The sequence below is a fragment of the Coregonus clupeaformis genome, chromosome 5 (genome assembly GCF_020615455.1).
Source record: "Coregonus clupeaformis isolate EN_2021a chromosome 5, ASM2061545v1, whole genome shotgun sequence".
Taxonomy (NCBI): Eukaryota; Metazoa; Chordata; class Actinopteri; order Salmoniformes; family Salmonidae; genus Coregonus; species Coregonus clupeaformis.
Window position 1 is genome coordinate 38161186 of NC_059196.1, and position 21388 is coordinate 38182573.

The window sequence follows — 21388 nt, forward strand, 5'->3', positions numbered from 1 at the left end:
ACCACACACACACACACGACACACACGACACACACACACACACACACACACGACACACACACACACGACACACACACACACACACACACGACACACACACACACACACACACGACACACACACACACGACACACACACACACACACACACACACACACACACACACACACACACACACACACACACACACACACACACACACACACGACACACACACACACACACACACTCACACACACACACACCGGTTGTTTGTGTGTAGTGGGAACCCAGAGCGTTAACCTTGGATGGTAGCCCTGTGCTGGTCTGATGTTGTACAGCTGTGTGTGTTGTTTAGTGAGTGTTAGTTGTGTGTGTGTGTGTTTTTTGTGTGTCTGGGAGCAATGTTCTGGCCTGACATTGTACAGCTGTGCATATTGTTTAATGGGCGGGTGTGTGGTTACTAAGGTTACACACTGCTGTATGAGTGGGTGACGTTGCATGGGTTATGTACGTATGTGTGGTTGCTAAGGTCAATGCGTCTCAAACAGTGGTTGCCCTGTTATTAAGATACAGCAGCTGCTGTAGAGACGAGGAGCTTAGCTACACACAACAGGAGGTTTTCATCCAACAACATACACACGCACACAGCAACACACACGCACACAGCAACACACACGCACACAGCAACACACACGCACACAGCAACACACACGCACACAGCAACACACACGCACACAGCCACGCACACGCACACAGCAACACACACGCACACAGCAACACACACGCACACAGCAACACACACGCACACAGCAACACACACGCACACAGCCACGCACACGCACACAGCAACACACACGCACACAGCAACACACACGCACACAGCAACACACACGCACACAGCCACGCACACGCACACAGCAACACACACGCACACAGCCACGCACACGCACACAGCAACACACACGCACACAGCAACACACACGCACACAGCAACACACACGCACACAGCCACGCACACGCACACAGCAACACACACGCACACAGCAACACACACGCACACAGCAACACACACGCACACAGCAACACACACGCACACAGCCACGCACACGCACACAGCAACACACACGCACACAGCAACACACACGCACACAGCAACACACACGCACACAGCCACGCACACGCACACAGCAACACACACGCACACAGCCACGCACACGCACACAGCAACACACACGCACACAGCAACACACACGCACACAGCAACACACACGCACACAGCCACGCACACAACACACACACACACTAATCCAAGAGACATACAGCCAAGAAGTTTATTATGCACTATTCACAATCACACACTCTTTTTTTTTCAATTTAAAGTTTTATTAAGTTTTCAATCAACCAACCAAACACATTCCACATTCACAGATGTGAATTTAAATTTTTTTTAAATAATAATAATAAAAAATTGTTTTATATATGTATATATATATACATACATATATATACATACATACATACATACATACATACACACACAAATAATAATTATAACAAAATTTAAATTATAGAACTTGCAGCAGCACTAACAAGGTTCTTATTAGCTATTTCCAGCCTTAGCTGAGATGACGAGCCAATAATTAGTTTTTAGGTTTTACAGCACCTTACACAACACGCATCTGCCCATCTCCCTGATTCCCCCATTCACTCTGTCCAATTTGAAATATAGTTGAGTAGTGGAGACCAGAGTCTATCAAACTTGGGCTGTCTCTTGTGGAGGTCATAAGTGAGCTTTTCAAGAGGGAGAAAGTCAACAATCTGGTCAATCCACATTTTAAATGTAGGAGAAGTATTAGAGGCCCACAATAGAAGAATACATTTCTTAGCAAAGTATGTAATGGTCATGAGCAAATTTTCTCTGTCAGGATCAAGAACAAAGTCCTGCTGGGCATTAAGAAGATAGAGACACGGGGTCATATCAAACTGTACATCTAGTATTTTCTGTGCAGCAGTATGTATAGATTGCCAAAATCTGGCAATCTCTCTGCAGCTCCAAAATACATGCATATAGGTTCCACTTTCAGAGGTACATCTATTACAATTAGGAGAAATGTCTGTTTTCATTTTATGGAGTCTCAGGGGAGTGTAATAAAATTTGTACAAAAATTTGTAATTAGATTCTTTCATTTTTACATTAGTAGAGGAGCAGTATACCCTGTCGCAAACCTCCGCCTATAACTCATCACTGATAGTCAGACCAAGGTCCTTTTCCCATATTATTTTCAAAGGAGTAAGGAGGATCCTCCTTTCTCAGAAAGGAGTCTATAGATATAGGATATTTTGCCTTTAATGGATTGTGCTGTGACAAGAAGGGTTTCAACTTCATTCAACTGAGTTCTAAACCTCCTCTTGGAAGTAAATGAGGAGATGACATGTCTAATTTGTAGATATTAAAAAATGGGATCTTGGCACATTGAATTCATTGCAGAGCTCTTGAAAGGATTTCAGTGTAGTGGTCTTCTGATGAAATAGGTCTGAAAAGGTCTTGATTCCTAGAGTATGCCAAAGATTAAAGTTGGCATCTCTCAGGGCTTTTGGCAAGTCTGGGTTGCCTACTATAGGCGAGTGAGAACATATTTGGGAGGAGATGCCCAAGTATTTCTTACAGTCCCTCCACGCTCGTAGGGTACTGTAAATCACAAATGTTTTGGCTATGTTGCCCACTTCACTAAAGTTATCAATGAATATGGTTGAGCTTAGTGGCAATGAACCACAAGATTGGGCTTCTATCTGGCTCCACGTTGACTCTTGTCTGTTTGTGATCCATGTTAGCATGTTGCAGATTTGGGCAGACCAGTAGTACAATTGAAGGGAGGGAAGGGCAAGACCACCCTTAGATTCAGGTTTCGATAGAGTGGAAAGCTTGATCCTAGGTTTTTTATTGCCCCATATAAATTTGGTGATGCTTTGGTTAATTGTTTTGAAAAAGGAAGCTGGGAGATAGCATGGGAGCATCTGAAATAAATAGTTCAGTCTAGGGAGGATGTTCATACGGATTACATTAATTCTTCCTACTAAGCTAATTGGGAGGGAGATCCAGGTTTGGAGGTTGTTCTTGATTTGATCCAGGAGTGGAAGATAATTCTCTTTGAAAAGCCTATTCAGATCTGGTGTTATGAATATCCCAAGGTATTGAAACCCCTGTGTCTTCCATTGGAATGGGCATAGTGTCTTCATAGAACTGGTGAGTATAATATTGAGAGGGCAGACAGTGGATTTGTTAAAATTAATCTTATAACCTGAAAACGTGCCATACTGAGCAATTGTATCTAAGATGGGAGGAAGGGATTTCTCAGGGTTGGATATGTAGAGCAAGACATCATCCGCGTAAAGCGAAATCTTGTGCTGCAGGCCGCCTGCAGGAACACCCATAATACTTGGATTGCTCCTTATCAACTCTGCCAGAGGCTCCGCCCCCAACAAGTAGAGCAGGGGGACAGCGAGCACCCTTGTCTTGTGCCCCGTCCCAAAGGGAATCTGTCAGAGTTCAGTCCGTTAGTAGTCACCATGGCATTTGGATGAGAGTATAGTGATTTGATCCATTTAATAAAGTTTGGGCCCATGTTGAACTTCTCTAAGACTGAGAACAGAAAGCTCCACTCCATCCTGTCGAACGCCTTCTCAGCATCCAGTGAAGCCAGCAGGACAGGGGTCTTCTGTGCGTTTACTTGATCAATAATATCAAAAAGACGGCGAATGTTATCAGAAGAGTATCTGTCTCTAATAAATCCCGTCTGGTCCGCTTTTATTATTTTGGGAAGAAGAGTGTTTAGTCTTTTGGCGAGCAATTTGGTGATTATTTTGTAGTCGAAATCCAACAAGCTTATGGGCCGGAAGGAGGAGCAGGATAGGGGATCCTTGTCTTTTTTGAGCAACACTGTAATGCGAGCTGTGTGCATTGAGTCTGGGAGAACTACGTTTTTGCAAAAATCCTCCAGCATTGGCATGAAAATAGGGCTAAGCTGGGGCCAAAAAGCTTTGTAGAACTCTCTGGGGAATCCATCTGGGGCTGGGGACTTGTTAGGTGGCATGGAGGTAATTGCCTCCAGGATCTCCTCAGGAGTGAAGGGGGAGTTGAGATCTTCTTGGTCGGTCTCTGATAGTTTAGGTAGCGAGATTCCCTCTAGGAAGGAGTGGAGTTCTGCCTCCGTGTGTTTTCTCTCAGAGGTATATAGTTTGCAGTAAAAATCATGAAAAGTTAAATTGATCTTTTTTGGATCATATGTGACCTCATCCTCTGCTGTTCGGATAGCCATAATTGTACGCTCTGACTGCTCTTTTTTTAATTGATAAGCAAGCAATCTACTAGGCCTATTGCTATACTCATGGTATTTCTGTTTAGTAAAGAAAACTTTTTTTTTAATCTCCCGAGTATAGTCCAAATTCAGTTTGGCTTTGGCTGCTTTAAGTTGACTCCAGGAGGTGCTGTCTGGGGATTGTTTATGTACTTTTTCACAGCGTTCCAGCTCCCTCTCCAGATCTAGCCTGTGTGCTTCCATTGCTTTTTTCTTAGAGGAAGCATATGCAATTAGATGACCTCTTAGTGTGGCTTTAGCAGCGTCCCACATTGTGGCCGGAGAAACAGGAGAATCTTTGTTGTCTTGTGTGTAGTTGTCTATCCATGTAGTTACCAATGTATGGAATGCTTCGTTTGATAGCATGGAGGTGTTGCATTTCCAGCTCTTTGATCTCGGGATGTTTTTGCAGAGGTCAAAGCGGAGGTGGACAAAGGCGTGATCCGAAAGCGCTATGGGTCCGATTGTACACGTGGCTGAATTTATGAAACTCTTTGGGATAAAAATGTAATCTATACGGGGAGTAGGTGTTATGGACATTAGAGTAGTATGTATAGTCCATAGCTGAGCTATTAGTCTCTCTCCAGATATCTATCAGTCCCATCTCTTTAGTAAGAGAGTTCAACATCTTTGCAGATCTAGGATTTGTGGTGGTGATTTGAGATGATTTGTCTAGGGTTGGGTTCAGGGTACAATTAAAATCTCCGGCCAACACTCCAAAGGAAACACAATGCTCATTGAACAGAGTTATCATTTTCGACATAAAAGCAGGAGTATCTGTGTTAGGGGCGTATATGTTTAAGATAGTAATTGGTTGCCCATACAGTGACCCAGTTATCAAGATAAATCTCCCCTCCGGATCAGATATGTTTTTGTCAATTATGAATGGAACATTCTTATGGATAAGTATTGCTGTACCTCTACTGTTGGATTTGAAAGATGAGAAATACACCTGTCCCACCCAAGCTCTGCGGAGTTTGGCATGTTCAGCATCACAGAGGTGTGTCTCTTGCAATAGCGCGATGTCTGCTTTTTCCTTTTTTAGAGCACATAGTATCTTTTTCCGTTTTATTGCATGGCCTAGACCGTGGCAGTTCCATGTCAATAGATTTAAGGTACTAGTCATCGTCATCGAACAGTAATCGAACTTTAGTGCAAGTCATCTCTGGGTAAAGGTGGATCGTAGTTACAGCTGCGTTCACATAAAAGGAAAATAAATGGTTTACATAAAATAACAATCTCTGAACACCCCAGCCGAGTTCCCAAACAACTCGACATATCCCGTTGGATCTATTACCTCCCCGCTCAGTCACAATTCTGTGTTCCAACAAAAAAAAAGACCGGGAACAGTTAGCAACGCACAACGTCTCCCCCCTCCCCACCAAAGAAATGCCTCATCCTCTCCGCCCGCATTGAGTAACTGACAACGTAGCCCCCGTCCAGAACACATTAAGAAAGGGAGAAAATAAAATCAATAGCCCAGCCTACATACAGTAGGCCTAAGTTATAATATGGGGCCTATCCCTCTCAGCTAAAGGAACATAAATATAGATTGGACGGCTATAATGAAATTTAGCAGGGCGGTGGGTCTTTGGATATCGGCTATATGTTGTCTTACCTCCTTTAGTAATAACAGTAATCGCATTTAGTCAATGGTCCATTTCTCATTGACCGGGGTTGTCTTTCAAAAAACGTTTTGCCTCTTCGGGAGTTTTGAAGTGTCGCAGGGCTCCTTGGTGAAGAATCCTGAGCTCGTTTGGGTATTTGAATCCCCTAAAGATGCCTCGGTCAATGGAGCATTTCTTCACCTCGTCAAACTCTCGGCGCTTTCGGCGTATTCCAGCTGACAGGTCCTGGAGTAAGGTGAGTTTGGCGTTTCCCACTGTAATGGTGTTGGTTTTCGCCGCCTGTAGAACTCGTTCCTTGTCGGTGAATCTCAGGAAACGTATGATGATTGGGCGCGGTGGTTGTCTGGCTGCTGGTGGGGGCCTCAGTGCTCGGTGAGCTCTCTCGAGTTCTATGGGCCTGTCGGTGGACAGGTGGAGCCACTCGGGAAGTTTGTCTTGCAGGTAGCGGATCAGTGGCATGTTTCCCTCTTCTTTTTCGCCCAGATTTAATAGAACACAATTATTCCTTCGCCCCCTGTTTTCCAGGTCCTCTGTTTTCTCTTCCAGCTGCTCTATTTTTTTTTTAGCATATGCTATTGTTTCCATGGCGTCTGTCAATAAGTTTTCCGTGGATAGGATTCGCCCCTCTGCCTCGTCCAGGCGCCCGCGTTTATGGTTATCTTGTTGTTTATGTCAGGCAAGGCATTTTCCAGGATTGTCACCTTGCCCCCTATCGCACTGAGCTGAGCGTTAATGGCATCTAGTTTAGTGTTGAGTTCTGTACGTTGGGATCTCAGCTCAGAAAAGATGTCTTCGACAGAGTGCGAGGTTGGCATTCGTTGGGCCTCGGGGGGGGACGGGTCCTCTTTCTCCTGGCTAATGGCGCTAGCTTTTTCTGAAGCTAGCTGCTTCTTGGAGGCTTTTTCCGTCGCTAGTACTCGAGTCCGGGTAAAAATGTCACCTGTAGTGTTGCCTTTTGAAGCCGCCATGACTTTTTGACTAAAGCTAAATGAGTTTAAACTTGAAGTGGAGGTAAGATTAGGAATTGGAAACTACTTGTGCGGAGCTCCTAGTTCATGCGGCCATCTCGTTCAAGGGTCACGTGATCCCCCGCCAATCACACACTCTTAAGCGACATGCTACACTGAGGTTTTATTGTCATTAACCAACACCTACACAACCTCACACACTTACAGCATCACCACGGTGAATACTGAGCATTCTTTCTCTGGTTGCCTGGGTGACACTGAGTGAAGGCTCATGGGACGGTAGAATTCCACAATGGCCACAAAGACGTAGTGGAGAAGCTGTTAGGGCCTCCCTGATGACGAACACGTGATGACGAACACGGGATTAGGCACACGTCACTCCCTCACGTGTGTGTAGGCGGAATCAACACTCAACACACTTCAATTCCCTATTGACACATGTGCATGCCTGTTCTGCAATGATAATTACATATGAAAACACACACACAGACTTCTTCAACTGTGTTGAGGCACTAAGGGACTACGTTATTTATAGTGAGGGAAACCTGGAGAATATCGGACCTCTCTGAAATTAAAATGGAAGGCCTTCCCTTCACAAAAAAAACATTTTTACCCGATCCTCCCTGAAAGCTTGAAAAAACAAGTGACCCTCCCCTATACCCAAAATAATAGTTAAAACATAAAGTGGACGGCAGAGAACATGTCCACTCTTTACCCTCCCTCCTAGGACAGACCCGAGCCTTAGATATACAGTGTTAGAAACGGTTCTTCATTTTGTAAGCATTACATAGCAAAGTATCCAGATGGTTGTGGATTTGTAGAACCACTGTGGACAAGGGTAGGTGTGAAAAGATCTCCATTATAATAAAAGCACTGCATGAATCTATCATCTTATTTTGCGTTCCGAGAAAAAAAATATCATTTTATTAATGCATTTCATGCAATTCTATGTCCTTTTACATGGCTGGAGACAAGCAGAACATGTTATAATACCACAACAGAGCATAACAACACATGAGGAAATGCTGCAGCACCAGAGACATTCTGATTCTATTCAGGCTCTTGTTAAAAAAGAGGAAAGTCTATGTTTGGAACAGTGCTAAAGTTGTCTATCAACTGGAAAAATGTTGCGCAACAGAACCAGTTAAAACTGAAGTATCTGATCATCAATGAATTCAACAAAAAGCCATTTGTTTTTTTAACACAGCAGCCACAATATCATCAGGTAGGCCTATATGCACTTGTAACTATTTTTTTTCATTTGGGAAACTATGATTTTGGAAATGTATTGTATTTTATTCCACGATATTGTTCTTACAAAATAGATTTTTATTGACTGTGATTAGGGCATGGGAATACAAGAGCATATGCTAGGCTAAATTGACAAACTAGGCATGCATAGCTCATCACATGATCCTCAAGCCAAAGACTGGCCAAACTCGTGTTTCTAAAAGTGAATTCAAAGGCATCGTAGAATGACTGGAAGGCCTAATAAGTCTAATAATGTATTTTTCGTTTCATTATTATTTAATTTTAAGTAATAATTATTTTACATGTAATTTTATACAGCCTAAACATTTATAGGCATGTTGTTGAAATGCTGAGTGCTCCTGCCAGCCTCTAGTGTGTCACAAATGCTTCACAATTTATGTCTTAAATGTCAGGCTATAGCCTTGAAATAATAATAATATAGCCTAAATAATTCATTTTTGTTCCTTCTTAGGCTACCTGGTTTGCTCCTGACTGATTTAGAGTTAGCATGTTGTTTAATATCCTGATGAAATTTTGAACATCAATTGAAGCAAGCAAAGCCATGTTTTGTCCCCTCGGCTATAGAAGGTTGTAGTGCAGCCTCTGAATATCATAGAGACAGACCAAAGATATCCCACATGCATCGGAGTCATGCCTTTCCCCCGGCATTTTACAACTTGTTTCTAGCATTGCAAACTAAAGCGTCATTATAGATTGCTTTATATAATCAGGCCAATTTTCTTTTTCTTTAACAAAAGACACAATACTGTCAAATACCCCCTCAATTCGAGCTCTGGTTTTAACTTAACACACCAAGCCCTTCACTGACACTGAGATATTTAAGGAGTGCATGGTGACTGAAGGAATTGGCAGACAAAATCTATGGATAGTAGACTATAATTTATTCTGTCAAACAGGTAGGCCTACCACTTATTTATTGAAAAGGAAGAAATAGGCTCCAACACAAAGCGTTCTTGCTGTTAGTAGCATAAAGTCATACACGTATATACAAGGCCACCCATTACATACCCACAATCACAGGAAGAAAGGGAGAGAGGGCAGAGAGGGAGGGGCAAGGAAGAGAGACAGATGGGGGCGCAGAAAGGTAGCGAGAGAGAGAGATAGAGAGAGAGAGAGGGAGATAGAGAGAGAGAGCAAGTGAGAGAGGACGAGGAGTGTGTCTATAACTCTCTGGCCCATGTTGAAAGACCTGCCCTCTTCAAAGAGCAGTAGAGGAGGTTCAGGAAGTGGAGGTCACAGTAGCAGGAAGTGAGTAGCGAGGCCGCAGGGCGATGGGGAGGAGGAGATGAAAGGAGGGGACAGAGGTCAGGAGTGCATCTGGAGGGAGAACGTGAGCACCAGGAACACACACGCAAACCAATATACACACTTACACCCCAGCTGTGATAATGTAACAATGAGTGTGTGAGTAGGAGTTATCATTACACACCAAACCATTGCAAAAAGTGTGTGTGTGTGTGTGTGTGTGTGACAAAAGAACAGACAGAGAAATATACACTCACACGAGACCAAGCAAATACCGTTTGAGACAGAGAGAGTTGGAGAGTCGCGGAAAAAGACGTCAATAGATATTATGGGATTCTTTCGCACGAAACCACACAGGAGGACAATGTGTGTGTGACTGCTGTGCCATAGCTGTGTCATTGCTGTGCCATAGTTCCGCTACTAACATTCAGACACACAGTAGGTTAATTCAGACAGGCAAAGGTCGAGAATCAGATACGAATCCCAGTTTATTGGCATATTAGTGCATCATTATTATCACCATCACTTTAGGATGAAACCTGCCAATATATCAGCCTGGCATTAAAACCTGCCAATATACCAGCCTGGCATTAAAACCTGCCAATATACCTTGGCACCCATGGGTATAGAACATGGCTGCTTTGTAAAAACATGGTGAAGTGTGTTCATATAATGGAGAGAAACAATACTGTACATGTCTGTGTGCATAGTTCTACCTGAGATAGAAAGAGAGTGAGAGAGAGAGAGAAAGAAACGTTGAAAGTGTGAGAGAGAAAGAGAGAGAGAAAGAGAGAGAGAGAGGTAAAACATTTTTTAAAAAAAGCTTTCCATGTGTGCCAGTAAGCGCGGAAATTAGTTCCATGCCATGCACATTTCCATCCCAAATGGAGGAGAGGAGAGGAAGGGATAGGGGGAGAGATGGAGGAGAGGAAGAGGAAGAGGAAGAGGGGGAGAGATGGAGGAGAGGAGAGGAAGAGGGAGAGGGGGAGAGATGGAGGAGAGGGAGAGGAAGAGGAAGAGGGGGAGAGATGGAGGAGAGGAGAGGAAGAGGGAGAGGGGGAGAGATGGAGGAGAGGAAGAGGAAGAGGAAGAGGAAGAGGGGGAGAGATGGAGGAGAGGAAGAGGAAGAGGAAGAGGGGGAGAGATGGAGGAGAGGAGAGGAAGAGGGAGAGGGAGAGAGATGGAGGAGAGGAAGAGGAAGAGGGGGAGAGATGGAGGAGAGGAGAGGAAGAGGGTTAGGGGGAGAGATGGAGGAGAGGAAGAGGAAGAGGAAAAGGGGGAGAGATGGAGGAGAGGAGAGGAAGAGGGTTAGGGGGAGAGATGGAGGAGAGGAAGAGGAAGAGGAAGAGGGGGAGAGATGGAGGAGAGGAGAGGAAGAGGGAGAGGGAGAGAGATGGAGGAGAGGAAGAGGAAGAGGGGGAGAGATGGAGGAGAGGAGAGGAAGAGGGAGAGGGGGAGAGATGGAGGAGAGGGAGAGGGGGAGAGATGGAGGAGAGGAAGGGGAAGAGGAAGAGGGGAGAGATGGAGGAGAGGAGAGGAAGAGGGAGAGGGGGAGAGATGGAGGAGAGGGAGAGGGGGAGAGATGGAGGAGAGGAAGGGGAGAGATGGAAAGACCTTGCACAGAGTGAGTGATGTCAATAACACACAAGAGTGGAAAAACAGGGGCAGTGTGTGTGTGAGTGAGGTCATCCCTGTGAGGGACAATGCTCTTTGAGTGTTAGTGTGTGTGTGAGTGAGGTCATCCCTGTGAGGGACAATGCTCTTTGAGTGTTAGTGTGTGTGTGAGTGAGTGAGATAATCCCTGTGAGGGACAATGCTCTTTGAGTGTTAGTGTGTGTGTGAGTGAGACCATCCCTGTGAGGGACAATGCTCTTTGAGTGTTAGTGTATGTGTGAGTGAGATCATCCCTGTGAGGGACAACGCTCTTTGAGTGTTATTGTGTGTGTGAGTGAGTTCATCCCTGTGAGGGACAATGCTCTTTGAGTGTTAGTGTGTGTGTGAGTGAGATCATCACTGTGAGGGACAATGCTCTTTGAGTGTTAGTGTGTGTGTGAGTGAGATCATCCCTGTGAGGGACAATGCTCTTTGAGTGTTAGTGTGTGTGTGAGTGAGATCATCCCTGTGAGGGACAATGCTCTTTGAGTGTTAGTGTGTGTGTGAGTGTGTGAGTGAGTTATAGCACATCTGTATCAGAGAAGGCTCTGAGACAAATCGAGAGGGTGTGTGTATGTGCAGGCATGTGCATGCAAGTGTGTCCGTGTGTGTGTGTGTGTGTGTGTGTGTGTGCTGCAGTGAATGCATGTCAGGCCTTTGTTTGTGTCTGCGAGTGGCATGGGATGTGCTGTCATGCTTCTACTCTCCTGGCCCAGTGATGGAGTGTGAGTGTGTGTGTCTCTAGGATGGAGTTTGAGTCAGTGTGTCAGAGTGTGTTTGTTTGAAAGCTGTTGCGTGCCATTGAAACTGACTGAGGGAGGCTGTTTGAATGTGTGTGTGTGAACTCAAGTGTGTGTGTCTCTGGGATGGAGTGTGTGTGTCTCTGGGATGGAGTGTGTGTCTCTGGGATGGAGTGTGTGTCTCTGGGATGGAGTGTGTGTGTCTGTGGGATGGAGTGTGTGTCTCTGGGATGGAGTGTGTGTCTCTGGGATGGAGTGTGTGTCTCTGGGATGGAGTGTGTGTCTCTGGGATGGAGTGTGAGTGTGTGTGTGTCTCTGGGGACCTTGTGTCTGTGAACCTTATTGATGCAGAATTCTCAGCCCACAGTGGATCATGGGCCTGTGAATGTCAGTGTGCATCTATATGTGTGTGCTGCACGTTTCATGTCTTTTCCTGAATATCTGTGTGAGTATGTTTGTGAGTAACACTGTGTGTGTCTCAGGATCTCTCCTTCCTCCCCATCACCAGATTAACTCTGTGTTTGACCTCACTGCTGGACCTCAGTTTGGGCAGGCTCCCCCCTCTCTCTCTCTCCCCCGCTCCTCCCCCACTACCGTGCCAGGATGCCACACTCCTCCCCACAGCTCCCCCCTCTCTCCCCCCCGTGGCTGTGTAAGGGGAGGAAGGTCTCAGTGTGTGCTGGGGGGTGAGGGAGCGGGTGAGGGGCAGTCTGACTTTGGTCTGGGAATGTGGGAGGTCTGTCTGGGGGTGTTTGCCCTGGAGGTGGGAGAGATCCAGGGGCGAGGCTTGGCGTTGTAGCACCAGGAGCTGCTCTCTAACATGGGTAAGAGCAGCGGTCAGCTCCCCTCTCTCCTCACACTCTCTCCTCACTGTCTCCTGAAGCAATACCACCTGAAATGGAAAGAGATGAGAGCGAGAAAGAGAGAGATACTTAGATCAGTCATGCCAATGAAGCTTACTGAAATGTGAGTAAGTCATTTGATCATGGAGAAAGACAAAGAAAGGAAATGGGTTTTGACTTAGAGCAAAGAAAAGACAGATATGGTCTAGTTGGTAGACACGTTCACTGAGACATGTTCACAAAGACACGGCACCAAATTATTCAAATGCTACCAAAAATAATTTACTGGAACTTGTTACAAATGACGGAGTCACCCATGATTCACCAAACTATATTTTGAAAGAGGAAGCAAAGCATATGATTCCGTTTCAGTTTCCTCCAGCTCCACTAACCGAAGTTAATTGTAAGGATTTTTTTTCTATTAATAATGTAAAATTAACAGCTGTACAGAAAGACTCATGTGAAGGCCAAATTACAGAGAAGAAACTTCTTCATGCAATTATAGCCTTTAAATCTGGGAAAACTCCAGGGCTGGATGGCATACAAACCTTTTTTGATGTACTCAGACGACCGTTATTAGTATGTTTTAACTACTCCTATAAAAATTGTAGATGAATATGAATTCGGAGGGCAGAAATTATTAAATATTAAAGCATTAGACCTCTCACTAAAGGCTTCAGTTATACACAAACTATACTTAAATCCGAACTGGTTCTCTAGCAGATTAGTAAGAATGGCTCACCCCGTGTTCTAGAATGGCCTTTTTCCCTTTATTCAGATTACAACCTCTCACTTTCGGTTATTTGAAAATGAAATAATCTCAAAAATATCGCTTTTCTTTAAACAAGCCATAGAAAGTTGGTTGCAATTTCACTTTAATCCACCAGAAAAGACAGAACAAATATTACAACAAATATTATGGTTAAACTCAAATATTCTAATTGTTTAAAAAACATTATTTTTTGGAGGGAAAAAAAAACAGTATAATCTTTGTAAATGATATCATAAATATATAGAAATGTCTACTCTATCCAAAATTACAACCAACTAATATCAGCGTTACTGCAAAAATGGAAGAGGCAAGTGGAAGGGGGAGAAAGTAAGGAACTTGTCTGTCGGCCCTGCATTAAAGACCAAAATTGGTTTAAAAAATGTGTTAGAAATAAAAAAGTATACCAGTTTAATTTAAGGACCAAAAAAATGGATAGCTGTGCCATACAGATTGCAAAATAGTTGGGAAGAGATTTTCAATTAAACAATTCCATGGCACATGGTTTATTAACTAATACACAAAATGACGCTGGATTAAAAACTTTTTAATTACTATACAACATTTTTGCAACCAATAGAATGTTACATATATGGGGGATACAACCATCCCAGCTCGGCAGATTTTGCTGTGAAGAGACAGAATCATTAGATCATTTGTTTTGGTACTGTCCATATGTAGCTTGTTTTGGTCGCAGGTTCAGAAATGGCTGAAGAATTGCAACATTTACCTGGCGTTAACTCTGCAAATAGCATTGCTGGGTGATCTGAAAAGTCATAGTCAATCGATCAATAATATAATACTCTTACAAAAAATGTTTGACTTTAATTTACAATCTGTAGAAACTATGAGAATAGAAAGGTTCAGAACTTTTGTGAAACATCACAGCACAATTGAAAAATATATGGCAAATAGAAATCAAAACTGCATGGTCTTCAGAGATAGATGGGAGGGGTTGAGGGTAGCTGAAGGATGGGACTAAAAACAAACAAAAGATAACTAATGTAAAATATACTGCGTCCGTAAAATATATATAGTATGTATAAGCTGGAAGTAGAAGCCTAAGTGTTGTTTTCCATTCGTTTAGGGGAGGGGTGGTAGGGTTAGGGGAAAATAATAATTAAAAAATGAAGAAAAAAAAAATATATATATACAGCACCAGACAAAAGTTTGGACACACCTACTCATTCCAGGGTTTTTCTTTATTTTTTTTACTATTTTCTACATTGTAGAATAAAAGTGAAGACATCAAAACTATGAAATAACAACTATGGAATCATGTAGTAACCAAAAAAGTGTTAAACAAATCAAAATATATGTAATATTTTAGATTCTTCAAAGTAGCCACCTTTTGCCTTGATGACGGCTTTGCACACACTTGGCATTCTCTCAACCAGCTTCATGAGGTAGTCACCTGGAATGCATTTCAATTAACAGGTGTGCCTTGTTAAAAGTTAATTTGTGGAATTGGTTTGAACCAACAACAAAAAAAAGACACGGTTCAGGAGATATGACCAAGGAGACACGGTTGAGGAGACATGATCAAGGAGACACGGTTGAGGAGACATGACCAAGGGGACACGGTTGAGGAGACATGACCAAGGAGACACGATTGAGGAGACATACCCAAAGACAGATGAACAGATTAACAAGTTCATGAAAAGATATTGACAGAAAGAGATGCAGAAAAACTCTGTCAAAAGGTAGAAGACACAGTTAAAGAGACACGGTTAGAAAGAGAGAAAGAGGGGGATGTATTAATCACATTAGACTGCAGAGAGGAGAAGACTATCTAAGCATGCATCCAAGTTTGTGTGCAAGCACATTTGTATGTCTGTGCGTGTGTGTATGTGTATGTGTGTGTGTGTGTGTGTGTGTGTGTGTGTGTGTAGCCTATGTAAATGCGTGTGGACTATGATGTGGTGACTGGGTTAAGTGTTTATTAAGTGCTTGGAGGGTGGAGCTATTTGTGTAAGTACTTCCAGGGCGTGCACACACACACACACACACACACACACACACACACACACACACACACACACACACACACACACACACACACACACACACACACACACTCCTGTAAAATCTCCTGTATTGTAAGTGTCAGAGTGCAGGCATCAGAGGCATTCCCTCAGTCTGGTTTGTCTCAGAGCTGCTGACTGTAGAACACCTGAGGTCCAGACTGGCCCTGGTACTGTGTAGATGTATTACTGTATTCTGCTCTGGTCCACTGGGCCTTCTTTCCCTGGTACTGTGTAGATGTATTACTGTATTATGCTCTGGTCCACTGGGCCCACTGGTCCTGGTACTGTGTGGATGTATTAATTGTTGCAGAAATGGACCCACTATGAGTTAACTTTGTGCTACGTCTTCTCGGTGGGTCCTCTGAGTGGCGCTGCCCCCGGTGGCCATGTAGGGGAAAGGCTGTGGTCCTCTGTAGCTCAGCTGGTAGAGCACGGCGCTTGTAACGCCAAGGTAGTGGGTTCGATCCCCGGGACCACCCATACACAAAAAAATGTATGCACGCACGACTGTAAGTCGCTTTGGATAAAAGCGTCTGCTAAATGGCATATTATTATTATTATTATTATTATTATTATTATTATTATTATTATTATTATTTATTATTATTATTATTATTATTATTATTATTATTATTATTATTATTATTATATTATTATTATATTATTATTATTATTATATTATTATTATTATTATTATTATTATTATATTATTATTATTATTATTATTATTATTATATTATAAAGGCATCAGACAGACAGACAGATAAAGAGACCGACAGACAGACAGACAGACAGATAAAGAGACCGACAGACAGACACACAGACACACAGACAGACCGACAGACAGACAGATAAAGAGACAGACAGACAGACAGACAGGCTGACATCCAGATTAAAAAGAACAGAGACATCTTCAGCTAGTCTAAGAAATGTGTGTGCGTGTTTGTGTGGGAGAGAAAGTGTGTGTGTGTGTGTGTCTGCCTGTCTGTCAGTGTGTGTAAGGTAAAACACCTAGTGATGGAGTATGATGTGTATGTGCCTGAGCGTGTGTGACTGCAAATGTGTGTGTGTGTGTGTGTGTGGGAGAGAGACAGAGAGAGCTTGTGAGGATATCCCGTGCCTCTGAGTGGCGCAGTGGTCTAAGGCACTGCATCGCAGTGCTAACTGTGCTACTAGAGATCCTGGTTCGAATCCAGGCTCTGTCGCAGCCGGCCGCGACCGGGAGACTCATGGGCGGCGCACAATTGGCCCAGCGTCGTCCAGGGTAGGGGAGGGAATGGCCGGCAGGGATGTAGCTCAGTTGATAGAGCATGGCGTTTGCAACGCCAGGGTTGTGGGTTCGTTTCCCATGGGGGGCCAGTATAAAAAAAAAATAATGTATTCACTAACTGTAAGTCGCTCTGGATAAGAGCGTCTGCTAAATGACTAAAATGTAATGTAAATGTCTATATGATACCCTACAGACAGACATCATTAGGGGCTCACAGTAGGAGCACAGGGTATTATATGTAAATCACACATCGCACCCTGTTTCCAATCTACTCACTGCCTCAACGCATTTCATACCACATTCCAATGCCAACACACACCTCCCACGGTGGCAGTGCCTGACCCCAGACCCCTGTACTGGTGGTGAGAGGTTAAAGGTCATGCTTTGATGTCATTTCCCACAGACAGCATTACCTTTAATGCCTGTCTCTTCTGCGCCTGCAGTGGAGCGAAAGGGGCAGAAAGAGAGAGAGAGGGAGAGACCGCCGGACAAACAAATGAAGAACCCCAAGCCCAGGGGATCCCAACCCCTCTGAGCACCCCCCTGTCAGCCACCCTGATAGCCCTCCTGACCACCTCCCCCACACCCACTGAGGACATACACAAGCCACAGATTGCACTCCCTATGGACTCAAACGGGAAATACATACAAGAAAGTAAACATTTTCCCAAACACCCAGTGGCGCCCTAGACCTTCTGTCTGAGGACCAACTAGGATCACCCAGCCACATAATAATACACCCAGGCACAAACGACCTGAGAACACAGCAGGAAAGGGTGGCCACAGCACTCAAGGGAGTGATTGAAAAAGCTTCTTCTACTTTCTACTTTCCCCAACGCACAAGTGGTAATCCTTGTCCTCTGTAGCTCAGCTGGTAGAGCACGGCACTTGTAACGCCAAGGTAGTGGGTTCGATCCCCGGGACCACCCATACACAAAAAATGTATGCACGCACAACTGTAAGTCGCTTTGGATAAAAGCGTCTGCTAAATGGCATATTATTATTATTATTATTATAATCTCAACCCTGCTACCACGAAAAGACTTCCACCCTGCTACCATACAGCAGGTAAACACAAGTATTTCCCGTGACTGTGCCTCAAAACCAAATGTCTACCTGGCTCACCACTCCACCCTGGACGTGAACAGCCTTTATAACCAGGTCCACCTATACAAGGCAGCAGTGCCCACCTTCGCCCAGACCCTAAAGGACATCGCCCTCAACCACAGCCCCAAAACCTCACACAGGAGCAACAGATCAACAGACACCCCTCCCAGACCAGCGAGACACTCTCCCAGACCTGCGGGACATCTGCCTTTGGCCTAAAGAGCAGGAACCTGGACTTCACCAAAGAAATTGGAAATACAGACATTGTCATCCTACAAGAAACATGGTATAGAGGAGACGGACCCACTGGTTGCCCTCTAGGTTACAGAGAGCTGGTAGTCCCATCCACCAAACTACCAGGTGTGAAACAGTGAAGGGACTCAGGGGGTATGCTAATTTGGTATAGAGCAGACCTAACTCACTCTATTAAATTAATCAAAACAGGAACATTTTACATTAGGCTAGAAATTCAAAAGGAAATTATCTCAACAGAGAAAAATGTACTTATGTGTGCTACCTATATCCCCCCACCAGAATCCCCATACTTTAATGAAGACAGCTTCTCCAGTCTGGAGGGGAAAATCAATCATTTCCAGACCCAGGTACATGTACTAGTCTATGGCGACCTAAATGCCAGAACTGGACAAGAACCTGACACCCTCAGCACACAGGGGGACAAACACCTACCTGGAGGTGACAGCATTCCATCCCCCATATGCCCCCCTAGGCACAACTACGACAACATAACCAACAAAAACGGGTCACAACTCCTGCAGCTCTGTCGCACACTGGGTATGTACATAGTCAATGGTAGGCATCAAAGCCAAAGGAACTTAATAATATTAAGAAATGCTATAGATGGAAGGAAAGTAGTGTTTTCTGGACAAAACGTTCCACTGTAATAGTGAAGGTGTAAACTTGGCAGTAGAAAACCTAAACAGTATATTTGACCTCTCAGCTTCCCTATCAAATCTAAAAATCTCTAACAGAAAACCGAATAAAAGTAACAACAATGACAAATGATTTGATGAAGAATGCAAAAACTTAAGAAAGAAATTGAGAAACCTATCCAACCAAAAACATAGAGACCCAGAAAACCTGATCCTACGCCTTCACTATGGTGAATCACTAAAACAATACAGAAATACACTACGGAAAAAGAAGGAACAGCATGTCAGAAATCAGCTCAATGTAATTGAAGAATCCATAGACTCCAAGCACAAGACAGACAGACAGACAGACAGACAGACAGACAGACAGACAGACTGACTGACTGACTTTTGGAACTTTTATTTTTTTATTGTTTATTTCACTTTTATTTAATGTCTATTTCACTTGCTTTGGCAATGTAAACATATATTTCCCATGCCAATAAAGCCCTTAAGTTGAAATTGAATTGAGAGAGAGACAGATAAATACATTAAATTAAATAAATTACATGGTACTAAACAGGCCTATAGATGGAGTGCAAACAGCACAGAAATCTACCAAAAAGCAATCAGTAGCCGAAAAATACAATCTCTCCTGGACAACTTTTTAGCCTTAACATTCTCCTACAGCAATGAAGGTGTAAATTTGGCCGTTTGGAACATAAACTTTATATTAGACAAATTAGCTTCCTTGGCTAATCTAAAGAAATACAAGAGCAAACCAAAAATAATAGATTATGTGAGGGGAACGGCACCTCCTTACCTTCAGGCTCTCATCAGACCCTACACCCAAACGAGGGCACTACGTTCATCCCCTCTGGCCTGCTAGCTCCCCTACCTCTGTAGCTCAGCTGGTAGAGCTCGGCGCTTGTAACGCCAAGGTAGTGGGTTCGATCCCCGGGACCACCCATACACAAAAAAATGTATGCACGCATGACTGTAAGTCGCTTTGGATAAAAGCGTCTGCTAAATGGTATATTATTATTATATTATACCTCTACGGAAGCACAGTTCCCGCTCAGCCCAGTCAAAGCTATTCGCTGCTCTGGCACCCCAATGGTGGAACAAGCTCCCCCACGACGCCAGGACAGCGGAGTCTCTGACCACCTTCCGGAGACACTTGAAACCCTACCTCTTTAAGGAATACCTGGAATAGTATAAAAGTAATCCTTCTTCCCCCACCCCCCATAAAAATTAAAAAAAGTGGTTGTCCCACTGGCTATCATAAGTTGAATGCACCAATTTGTAAGTCGCTCTGGATAAGAGTGTCTGCTAAATGATGTAAATGTAAATGTAATATAATGAAAAATGGTTTGATAATGATTGCAAAAATCTAAGAAAGTAATTGCGAAATATATCTAATAAAAACCACAGAGTCCCAAACGTACGGCTGGCTTCTGGGTTTAGCGGGCACTGTGTCAAGAAGCAGTGCCGCTCGGTTGGGTTGTGTTTCGGAGGACCTTCGCCTCTCCCGAAGGTCCTTCGCCTCTCCCGTGTCCGTACGGGGGTTGCAGCGGTGGGACAAGACTGTAACCAATTGGGGAGAAAAAGGAGGTAAAATACCAACACAAAAAATAAGAAAAAAAGAAAGAAAGTGGAGGAAAACATGTTATTAAATCAATGTACACTAAAAACAAATGTGTGGTTAAAATTGGCAACCAACTTCTTCTCTCAGGGCTGCCCAATAAGTCCAACATCTACATTAATGAATTGGCAGCACCTGGTCTCACCCTACACAACACAAGTGCTGTACGCAGATGACCTGATGATACTGTCTCCCACTAAGGTGTCACGCCCTGGCTCTGGGGACACTGTTATGTTGAGCCAGGGTGTGTATTCTATGTTTGTATTTCTATGTTGGCCTGAGTGACTCCCAATCAGAGGCAACGAGTGTCAGCTGGTTGTCTCTGATTGGGAGCCATATTTAACTGTCTGTCTTTCACTTTGTGTTTGTGGTTTCTTGTTCGTGTTGGTTTGTGTTTAAACCATAGACGTCACGTTTTTCGTTTGTTGTTTTGATCGTGTGATCATTAAATAAATATAAATATGTTCACCTGCAACGCTGCGCCTTGGTCTCTCCCTGACGATCGTGACAGAAGAAACCACCAAAACCGGACCAAGCAGCGTGTCCAGGAGCCATCGCTAGCAGATCTCCGTGGCAACCTCGATTGGGTCAAGCCTAGTGAGGAGCAGAGAGGGTGGACTTGGGAACAGTTGAGGAAGAGCTTCGACTGGGTCAAGCCCATTGAGGAGCTGAATAGCGGGAGTTGGAGACAGAGGAGCGAGAGTTGGGCGAAAACGATAGAGGCCTGGCCCACGGGGAGGAGAGACCCCAGAAAATTTTTAGGGGGGCTCACGACGTCGGGGCAGCAGGAGGCCGCGATAGAGGCGGTCCAGCGGGTTGGCAGAGGAGGCCGCCAGGTTACGGGGGCCACTGGTCGAAGAGGGGATGGAAGGTGGAGAGGCACGGCGAGAGGTACTGGGGTGTGTCCCCAGTACAGTCCGGTCTGTTCCTGCTCCCCGCACCAAGTCTGTGGTGCGTTTCGTCAGCCCTGTCCGGCCCGTTCCTGCTCTCCGCACCAAGTCTGTGGTGCGCGTCGC

The 21388-nt window shown here is 44.2% G+C and overlaps 1 protein-coding gene across 1 annotated transcript in view; it reads right to left on the bottom strand.

The window, feature by feature from the left end:
* Positions 1-12321: 12321 nt before the first annotated feature.
* lekr1 (leucine, glutamate and lysine rich 1) overlaps positions 12322-21388 on the bottom strand; it is a 178938-nt gene continuing 169871 nt past the window's right edge. Inside the window, exon 12 of the mRNA XM_041876949.2 lies at positions 12322-12735. Coding sequence (XP_041732883.2) covers positions 12322-12735 — 414 coding nt within the window. The remainder of the gene's footprint in view (positions 12736-21388) is intronic.